Source organism: Crocodylus porosus, unplaced genomic scaffold (assembly GCF_001723895.1).
Source record: "Crocodylus porosus isolate Cpor-Errol unplaced genomic scaffold, CroPor_comp1, whole genome shotgun sequence".
Lineage (NCBI taxonomy): Eukaryota > Metazoa > Chordata > Crocodylia > Crocodylidae > Crocodylus > Crocodylus porosus.
The window spans coordinates 3,234,058-3,244,740 of NW_017728909.1; the positions used below are offsets into that span (position 1 = coordinate 3,234,058).

At 41.5% G+C, this 10,683-nt stretch overlaps 1 protein-coding gene across 3 annotated transcripts in view; it reads left to right on the plus strand.

The window, feature by feature from the left end:
- CCDC68 (coiled-coil domain containing 68) overlaps positions 1 to 10,683 on the plus strand; it is a 34,056-nt gene that overhangs the window by 12,055 nt on the left and 11,318 nt on the right. For 2 of the 3 annotated variants that reach the window (XM_019531767.1, XM_019531769.1), the window contains exons 3-6: positions 1,545 to 1,577; positions 7,363 to 7,503; positions 8,086 to 8,211; positions 8,779 to 8,907. In XM_019531767.1, the coding sequence (XP_019387312.1) occupies positions 1,545 to 1,577; positions 7,363 to 7,503; positions 8,086 to 8,211; positions 8,779 to 8,907 (429 nt within the window). The remainder of the gene's footprint in view (positions 1 to 1,544; positions 1,578 to 7,362; positions 7,504 to 8,085; positions 8,212 to 8,778; positions 8,908 to 10,683) is intronic. The other variant, XM_019531768.1, reaches the window with a different exon arrangement.

Sequence of the window (10,683 nt, forward strand, 5' to 3'; positions counted from 1 at the left end):
TGCCAGAATAATTTTCTCAAACAGCTTGCCTAGGATTGAGGTAAGACTAACTGGCCTATAATTTCCCGGGTCCTCCTTCTTCCCCTTTTTGAAGATGGGAACCACGTTGGCCCTCTTCCAGTCCTCCGGCACCACACCAGAGCACCAGAGTGCTTGTAAAGTCGTGCCAGGGGTCCTGCAATGACCTCAGCCAATTCCTTTAGAACTCTAGGGTGGAGATCATGTGGACTGGCTGACTTGAATACGTCCAGTCCCTCCAGAAGTTCCCTAACTAGTTCCTCACTAACCCTTGGCCCAGGTGTGCCTCCTCTAGGGCCTTCTTATCATAGAAGGCAATCAGGTTGGTCAGGAATGACTTGCTCTTGATGAACCCATGGTAGCTGTTATTGATCACCTTATAGATGTGGCCACTTTCACCCAAGTTACCTTTTGCCTTCACATTTTCAACTTACTCTTCCGTTTGCGAGGAGTAAATCAAGAAGAGCTTCACCTGTAGTTGGCCTCTCCACCACTTGAATCAACAAATTATCCCCAACACACCCAGTCCTAGGAATTTGCTGGACTGCTTCTGCATTACTGTGTTTCCCTCCCACCAGGTGTCCTGATTATTAAAGTCTTCCATGAGCATCAGTCAGTTGCTTACAGAAGGCCTCATCCACCTCCTCCACATTCTCCCCCTTGTTTGGTGGCCTGTAGTAGGCACCCACCATGACATCCACCTGCTGCCCTCCCCTCTGACCTTTACCCAGAGGATTTCAACAGGCCTGCCTTCCACTTTGAACTGTACCTCAGAACATGTGTACATCACCTTTCTAAATAGAGCAACACTTCTTCCTTTTTCACTGTCTATCCTTCTGTTTAGCAGACACTGAACAAATTATACCAATCCATGATTGTGCTCCAGTCCTGTGAACTATTCCACCCCATCTCCTAGAATCTCAATGTCATCATAATTTTGTGCTTGTACTAGGATGTCCAGTCCTTCCTGTTTGTTCCCCATGGTATTTATTTGCATTAGTATATAAACTTCAGGTACCCAACCGACTGTCCTGTCCTGTCCCTGAGAACACTGCTAAGGCTTCTGTTATTGCTTCTCCTTACTAAGTTTTTCTTATTCAGGTCCCCGGGCTCTTACTTACTTTCACTTTACATATTTTTACTTGTTACTCTTTATACTTTTGATTTTTATCCCCCTGTAGACCTAATTTAAAGCTTTCTGTGAGAGACTAGCAATATGCTATCCGCTCTTTTTGGGTGAAAGAAATTTAAGTTGATCCTAACACTAGAATGAATAATTAAATCCAGTTTATTCATCGGAGATCTCCTGAACAGTGATGTTTGGCTTGTTGGAGACAGGTGTTTTATTTTTGGTAGCTAAACAGTAGTACACAATGGTGATGAAAAGCAGCCTTTGCAATTCAGCATTGCAGCTGACCTAGGGTTAATATCATGTAATAATAATAAGGGAGAACAATTAGATTGAATGATCATACTAATTAAAAATTATTTTTGTAACCTGTCTTTAATTCTCTTTTTCTCTACAGATTAGATCCACACTAGCAAAGATTCAAAATCAGGTATGTAAAGACATTGCAAATCATAGAATTGCAAATGACAAAACAGGAGCAAAGGCATCAAGAACTTTCTCTGTTTAGTGGCTACTGCCACCGCAGAAATAGACCTACATACTGTAGGAGCCCTACTCAAAAAATATCCTTCTGACATGCACAGGTCCCAGTCAGGAAAGCTGTTTAGCACACACTGAACTTTTTAGGAGATGCTTACGACTCATTTTATTTATTGCATCTTTAAACATATTCTTAATCTGCGCTTCAGATATCATTAGAAGTAGGGATATTTTTCTCATTTGGCATTTTTGCCTAAAATAGGATGGGCCCTTTTGTTTGTTGCTTTTGTGCAGTTTTTTTGCTTCTGAAGAGGCATTTCTGTGAAAGTCTTGTGAGAATTAGCCACCTAGTTGTGACTTGAGACCGGATATAATTTCTAGGGATGTTGGCAGAGGGCAACACTTTGTAAATGTGGTAGGTCGATGGAGGTCGTTAAGGCTGGTTGATACAGCACTGGGCTGGGATTGGGAAACCTGGTTTTGTTCCTATCCCTCCTTAGATAAAACCTCCCCACCTATTTAAGAGCAATTTCAGTGATATAGGTTTTAGCAAATGTCAGACAATACTTAGTTTTTCCTAGATGGATTTCAAGGAGAATGGCATTCATTCTGTCATCCATCTGCTTAAGACTTTTTTGATTCTCAAAAACTACTCTAGGAATTACCTCTTTAAATAGATGCAGCTTGTATATTAATGTGACACAATGGCACATCAAGATATTTTTTTTTTAAAAACAGTTGCAGAAAACTTCTATACCTGGCTTTATTAGTCTTTTCCTACAGGCTTTAGAGTATGTAGGTTGTAAGAAATGGCTAGGAGTAGGACTGGAGTGAAATTCTAGATCAGATTGTCCCCAGAGCTCAAGGCTCTGAATATGGAGCCAAATATTTATTATGCATCTGATGCATTTTCTCACATGAGCTCAACAACAATTCAAGATCAAAAGAAGCCTAAACTTTAAATAACAACATGTGTTTAACTGTTGTGCTTTCAGGCTAATCTCACAGAACGTTCCAAAGCCTTGTAAAAATTGTAAAGAAAACTTCATAAACTAACAGTGGACTGTAAATATATGAAAAGGTTCAATGTTTACATACTTCCTTTAACCAAAAATGTATGCACCTTGCTGCAGTACATCTGTCAATTTGAGAGCAACTGAAAAGTCCTTGGAGATTTACTGATGAAAAGCTTTAATTAAGAGGTGTGTTGAATTGTCCCATATATGATCGAGTGAACAGATAGGAATGCAATTGTGAGGGAAGTTAAGGCTACATTAATTACAAGATGGATCTGAACATTTACATGCTTTGGAATTTTAATGGGTGTTTATTATACATAAGAGAATAAAGACAAAGTTAGCAAGATGCTGTGAGTTACTAGAAGAATGGCTGTGTCAGCAAAGGGGTGGTATTTAGGAAAGATCCTCTGAGTAAAGGGAACTGTTTTACAGTGAGCACCTTTTCAGTAGCATTAAGAATGCTCTTTTACTGTTTTGTATTAATTTGTTTTAAAAACATACCTTGCCTAATAAGTCACCTGAATGCTGGTATAAATTAATTCTAAGTGTTGGGGGCTGACAGTGGTTTTGTACATGTCTAATCTGTATTTTGTTGTTTATGGGGATGGCAGTCTTTTATAATTGTTGGCATTGTAAATCCTATGATTTATATCACATATGTTTTAAAAAAAAGCTTTTGGGGTAAATAACATTTGCAATTCTGTTATAAATACTGAGCAAAACCTCATTGTAGTGCCACTGACTTCTGCTTTCTGTAGTTCACTTCACTTACACCAAATGCTGCATCTGCATCTGTGTATTAGAAGAGTAGGTGTGAATACAGTTGTGAGGGCAATTTTTGATGATGACTTTGGAGCTATGCTCATTTGGATCTGCCCAAGGCAAGCAGGATTAGCTGGGAATGTGGCCTATAAGGCTGTAACTCATTGCTTGTTGTGGTCCATAGACCTTGGTCCTTGAGGCTCCTGATACTTAACATGAAGTAAATACACCGACTCAAGTATAGGCTACAGAAGATGAATGTGGATAATTAAATGATGTGTAGTTGTGTAACAGTGTAGTTCCCGGTATATATTACGATTAATTTTTCACAGAGAGAGAAGTTTGCTTAGAAAAATACCAGAGTATTGGAAAGTAAAGAATTACACCCTTCATCTGTCTAATGGACACTTATTGTTCCCGTTGGAATAAGAACACTTTATAATATTGTGAAATCAAGTACTAGAAAATTAGGAAATGGAAGAATTGTTACTTGTCAAACCTTAATCTAGCCCATATTTGCATGGATTATTATACAGTCTTAAATTACATTATCTTATACAATTCTCTCCCAAGCCGTTTGCATCATTTAGTTCACAGCATGCACATTGTGTATATGAGAGCAGATATTGGATATTTTTTTTTTTATTATTGTTCAGTGTGTGACCATAGGTCTGTTCCAACCCCGCTGTGAAGAAAGAATTATTGACCTTTTTTTCATGGGGTTTTCTATCATATCCATGCCTGTTGTATCAGAGCACTTCACAGATATTTATTAATCTTCACAACAACTACGGGAGATGATGGGAAGATGTTATCTCCATTTCATAGACGAGGAATGGAGGCACAGAAACTAAGGTCAAAAACATCTACATTTTTTTGAAAAATTCTGTTTGGGCTTTAGCCTCCATTGAGTTCAGTTGTGGCTTTGAGTGTTCATAGTTTTGGGAGCAGTTTTCAGGGTCTCAAGTAGATACCCTGAAAATAAGAGGCAAAGAGTAAGTAACTGGCTATGAAAAGGATAGGTTAAATGACTTACCTAGCCTCACATAGGCACTTTGGGGGCAGGGATAGGATCAGGGCATTATTTAACTTCTTTAACCACGAGGCCATATTTCCCCTTCTTCCCATCACAAACCAGATTCAAAACACCAGCGGTGTCAAACCTATCTGGCCCCAAGGGGTGGAAGACGGATGAGGGGTTGGTCTATGCGGGTGATCTGAAACCTGTCGGGTTGGTCTGGTGTGGGGGCTGCAAGCAGCATGTGTTACTTGCAGCATGCAAGCTGAGTCTAACCCCACATGCTGTTTTGCAGCATGCATGGGCCCTGTGAGTAGCATGTGACTTTGGGCCAGTATGGACAGATGCTACACACAGCACCCAGAGCTATTCTGGGGTGTGCATGCTGCATGTGTCGCCCATGCAAGATCCTGCATGCACGGCTGGTCTTTGGATCTAATCTAGACTAGCTCTGGATTCAGCATGCAGGGCTGGTTTTGGCTCAGGCCTTGGACCAGCCCAACACACTGTCTTCAGTGAGTACTGGCTCAAGCCTAGTGAAGCACATGGTGCATGGGGCCAGTCTGGGGCATTCACTGAACGCAGCACCCACACCACACTGGCTCTGCAGGCAGGGTCCAGCATAGGAGCAACCCCACACATTGTATGCTGACCCAAACCCAGCCTGCAAGGCTGGCTGGGTATAGGTGCCACATATAACACATGCACCCCACCAGGTTGGTTCGGCATGGTGTGCACCCTGTGCCTTACGGGCTCTGCACCTCACATATGGCATGCATGTCCAAAGCCAGTGCATGCTGCATGGTGTAGGCACCACAGCAGGATGGATGATAAAGTTTTGCAGGCCAGATCCTGCTCTCAGGCCACATCTTTGACATGCCTGAATCACACACGTTCCAGCCAAAGAAACCATCACTGCACAAGCCTGATTGGTTGCCAGACCATGTTCATTTTGTTCACCAAATGAGGTACAATTCCTAAGGAAGACATACAATAGTAGTTCTTGTAGTAAGTAATCACACACTAAAGATTGTACAGTATCATAATACACAGGCATAAAAGGGCCAAGTTAACTTTCACAAGCTGATTTCTGGAGGTGAGACTTTACAAGTTGACTGAAGTTCTTCTGGAATCGATTGTTTTTCCCCCGTATGATTAGCTAAGTTGTAAAACATGCCAATGGAATGCACAGAAATGATGTGATATTGCATGAACACCCCTACGGGTCTTGAGTAGGGTTGGAAACCTCTTCAACTCGCAGATCTCTGCCATGTTAGTTGAGTGAAGGTAGATTCTGACCCTCTATGTGAACCAGAATTAGCAGGGTTTACAGTGCAAGTTTTGCCAGTGGGTTACACAGATATTTTCTGACAGCAGAAGTGCAGCAAGACTCAAGGATTGTTTGCCTGATTTCCCCTTCCCATGAACCCCAACCTTAAGGTGTTCCAACCCAGACTCCTTGTTTCAGTTTTGCCTTTCTTGACTCCTTTTCCTGCCTATTTTATCCACCCACATCTGGTTCTGCTTGGCACTAGAGTTCTTTGTCGTCTTTGTCTCCCTTCTCATGTACTAAAGGGGGCTGAAGCTGGAGCTGAGCTGCCACGTGCCTCAGGCCAAGACAGCTGGTTTGGCAGGGGAGGAGACACATGACTGGAGAAGCACGGGGGAGAGAGCAAGTTGCAGGGGAGCAGAGGAAGATTGCATGCGTGATCCATGGGGAGCATGAGGGACATGGCACAGCTTGCGTCTTCTCCCCACTTGCCTTCTGCTCCAGCTCTGGTCTCTCCAGTCATAGTCCAGCCCAGCTTGGGGGTGGCTACGTTTCTCCCGGGCTTGGCTGGGACTGGGTTAGGGCCACCACTGTTTCCCATGGCCCCAAAGCTGGAGCACAACTGTAGCAGAAGATGAGGGGTGTGGGCAGGAACAGGGGACAGGTGGCAGGAGTCGGGCACAGGCGCAGGAGTGCAGATCGTGCCCACAGACCAACCCCACATCCCTCTTTCACTCCATGGGGCCAGATGGGTTTGACACCCTTGGTGTAACGAATTGGTTTGTGATGAGAAGAAGGGAAAGAGTGGCCTCATGGTTAAAGAAGTTGATGAATGCCCTGATCCTATTCCTGCCCCCCAGGTGCCTATGTAATGCTGGGTAGGTCATTTAACCTCGCTTTTCATAACTAGTTACTTACTTTTTGCCTCTCATTTTCAGGATATCTGAGACCCTGAAAATTGCCTATTTTCCCTGCCACAGCAGGGGGCGGGTAGACATTTAAAATGATCTTTCACCAATTAGATTCTATACATGCAGGATTTATCAATGCGTTTACCTTTTATTGTAATTGCAAACACATTTATAATTTTCCATATGTAGAATCTTGCACCTTAAATTTGAGATCATCTTGGATTCCAGTAAATACAGTATATTTGTCTCTAGCCTCATTCTCAAACATGGCTGAGGTATTTTGGCTGAAACATTCCAATAATATAGAGCTGGGGGCAGACAGTGGGTGTAGAAAAGCTTAGTCTAAATGATTCAAGTTTGGTAAAGAGAATCTTCTTACAGGAATTGTCATGCAGCCTTAATAATTGGTATTGCTGCAAGTCCCACCTATAATGCTACATGTACTGCAGTATCCTGAATGCTAATTAATCTTGTGTGGTTATTTATGAGAAACAACGTGCTAATGCTTGCAAATGTAAAACGGTGGAGAGCTGAACAAATGGAACATTGACTTATTTAATTTAGCAAGAGTGGAGAATCAGTCGGTGCCTGGAGACTGTGGTGACTACTAGTCTGTGAATACTTTCGGCCCTGATCCTACAGTAAGCTCCATAAGTCGGTCTGTGCAGAGCTTCTTGTGGGATAAGGGCTGGAGATGAGTGTCTTTGTGAGCCCAGTCAGGTAAATGTGTACTGTAAATTGTCTCTCCATTTTAGCAGCCTTTGCAGGCCTCTGATGGAACAGAACGTGAGAAGGATGCTCTTCGCTCCGGATACGATCCAATCATGACAAAGATGAAGGAGACGGACAAACAGCTTGCATGTATAAACAGGGAGAATGAAATCCTCAAGATCAAGGTGCGTTCCTTTTTGCAGTGTTTAAATGTACATCTTAGCTGTCCTCAGCCCTGGGTTAGCTGGACTCTAGCTGTAGGAAGAAAACTAGCTCTTCATTATGCCTTTGCCCTATCTGTAAGGCAATAATCCTTCAGAGTCGCAGCAGGGTTTCCCACTAATCCAAATCTGTTTCACTTTAGCCAACAGTGAATTTCACCGTAAAGCCAGTGCAGCTTCTTGGTTTTTTTTCAGGTTGTAACACCCGAAGTCAGCTCAGTTCATAGTCGTCCATATCAGATGTACTCAAAACCAATTAGAAGCTTATCTGCCCTTTTACCTCCTCTGCTTTCTGTTGAAATCAGGCAGGGCTATTCTGTCAGTGAGTATTTAGCAAGTTTGTGTCCTTTTCTTCAGAATTTAAAGTATTAGTTGGGCATTTTTATAAGTTTATATTTTTTCCGCATGAGACTTGGGGAAACCTATCTTGCATGCTATTGGTCACACACTTTAACAGCAACATCCATATTATGCTTATGTCATGACTACAGCACGCTCTTAAACCATGGCATAACATTATTAATCCTGTGCATTGCCCTTTTCTAGCTGGAAGCTACAAGAGAGGCCGGTGCAGAATCTCTCAGACATGCCTCACGGACGCTTTATGAGAATTACCAGAGACAGTCTGAAGAATTGAAAAAAGGGTGTGAAGAAGATAAATGCCTAATGCAGGTACACCTCTGTATAAATCCTGTATACAGAGTTGGTCAAACACAGAGCAAAATGTATCTGAGATACCTAGGAGGAGACACATTTCTTCTGGTCAATAGGCCAGAAACTCCATTGAGCGGATTTCTTGTTGGCATCCTGGTTCTAATTAGGGCCCTAGTTTTCAAATGTGACTTGAGATTTAGGCTGCCTTACTTTTGGTGGGCTTAATTTCATGTGGATAAAAGAAACTAATTTTTCAGAAGGTGGATGATTAGCACTTCCTGTAGAGCAGGTCTCAGATGTCTCCAGTGGCCAGTTCAGAAGCACCCAAAATCATCTTGTATTCCTGAAAATGTTGGCTGTGACTGCTTATATGGATACTGGTGTTGTTGCTTTGCACTGGACTCTTTCCCTAAAGGTTTGCCATTCTCTCCCTCATATTGCGAGGGGAAAGAAACAGAGTCTTACTACAAGGGTTAGGGCTTCCACAGAATGATATATCCAAGTGCAGTAAATTGGCACATACTGGAAAACGGCAATACAGTAGTTTAGTGAAAAATGTAAATTGTGTACTTCGTTGACTCGCAGGCCTGCAACACTGACAGAGAACAAAAACTCAAACAAAATGCAGAGAACGTCAGTTGCCTTACTGAAAGACTTGAAGAAAAATACAGTCGGATTGCAGAAATGGAGAAACTAGTGCAGAGGATGGAAGAGGTATGTTCAGAGAATGTAGTTTGTAGTCCCTAGTTGTGCAGTCAACAGAAGCTTCCTTATGCCTGTGGAGTCTGTATCTTTGATTTAGTATCTCTTGAATGATAAAGCCCTGAGATTCACAGTCAAGAATCTGCAATAGTCTTTGCTCACCTACATGTTGTCATCAGATTGGAACTAGTCTTGTGAATAACGATTTAGGGATCCAGCTCTTCAGAAATACACGATTTCAGTGCTTTAGCTCCTACCACTATTAACAGAAATAGATGAAGCATTTTTCATTGGAAGTTTAACATTTGTTTAATCCTGTTGAATTAAATAGCATTAAATGGTATTTAATGCTAAACTTCCATTATCTGCTGGAGCTTTAATGCCATTGAAAGCTTAGTGTTTGATGTGACTGACCAATAGCTCTTGCTTATGAGGAAGAATTAAATTTAAAATAATTCAGACATATCCTCAGGTGGAGTAAGTGTCCTGTTGCTTTCACTTGGGCTTACCTATGTCAACCAGCTGAGGATTGAGGCCCTTTAAATGTAATTATAAATAAAATTGTGGCCATGCTTGCCCTCTCTTTCCATCTCTCCCCTTCAAATATTTAAAAACAATTAATGGCCATAACTAAATCTAACAGAAGCCTTGACATTTCCTGGGGGTTTTTTTTATTGTTTTCTAGCAGGAATGATCTATTCGTTCATGTTTATTCTTGCATTGCCACATTTAATAGAAACGGTGCAGTTAATCTGTTCTCTTATTGGGAATTTCTTTTGAAAGTTCTCAGCTGATTCAGAAGCACTGAGCATTACAGCAAACAACCCTCCTGTTGTAAATAGCCATTAGCAGTGAAAGCTAAAATGAACGTATTGTTTTAAAATTAAACTTTCACCATATGTTCACGGGCAATTATGAAAGAAACATGATCTCATTTCATTAATACAATACCAGTAAAGAAAAGTCAAATTAAAAACATTTAAATGCAAAAAACAGAATGTACTTTCCAGGGCATTTGTATCATTTGTACTGCTTAACTATATTATACTCCTGCCATAAATAAGGTACTGGAGAAGTAAAGTAGGGGTGTGTGAATAATTACATTTTCTGTTTAAATAAAAAGCTTAAATGTTAATTGGAGCAGGGGCTGGAAGATGGGGGCATCCCTTATTATTGATCAGGTAATAAAGTCCTCTGTCTCTGGTCCAATAAATGTAATATGTTATATACAGTTGAACAGCTTCATATGAAAGTGAGAGAACCACCATATAGTGAAAGCATACCCTATGACTTTGTAGTTGAGCCACTCTCCTGGGAGAGATTTTGATTTAACAGCCTGCTCTGAATTAAGTGGAGAGGAGGTTTGAACGTGGGTTTGCCACATCCTACATGAGTGCCTTAACCCTTGGCTTCCAGAGCATCAGACCAGCCCTTCTCCATTTTATGAATGGTGCTCAAGTCCCCTAGTGAATTTAGCCTGAAAAACTGAAATGTAAGGTTTTGTTTTGTTTTTTTTAATTTGTCAAAACTATTCTGAATTTGACCCAAACTCACCAGTAGTTTTTTTTGATTGGCCTAAACTTGCTTTGGAGATAGTGGGAGGGGTGACAGAGGGATCTGCAGCTTTTGAAGTTCTCCCAGAAGTTCTGAATGACTTGCCTGGAAGTAAATAGTTTCATAGTTTCTAGGGACGGTCCTGCATGGAGCAAACCAGGAAAGCCAAGGCTGCAACTGAACTCCAACTAGCTTCAAGCATCAAGGACAACAAAAAGTCCTTTTTCAGATATG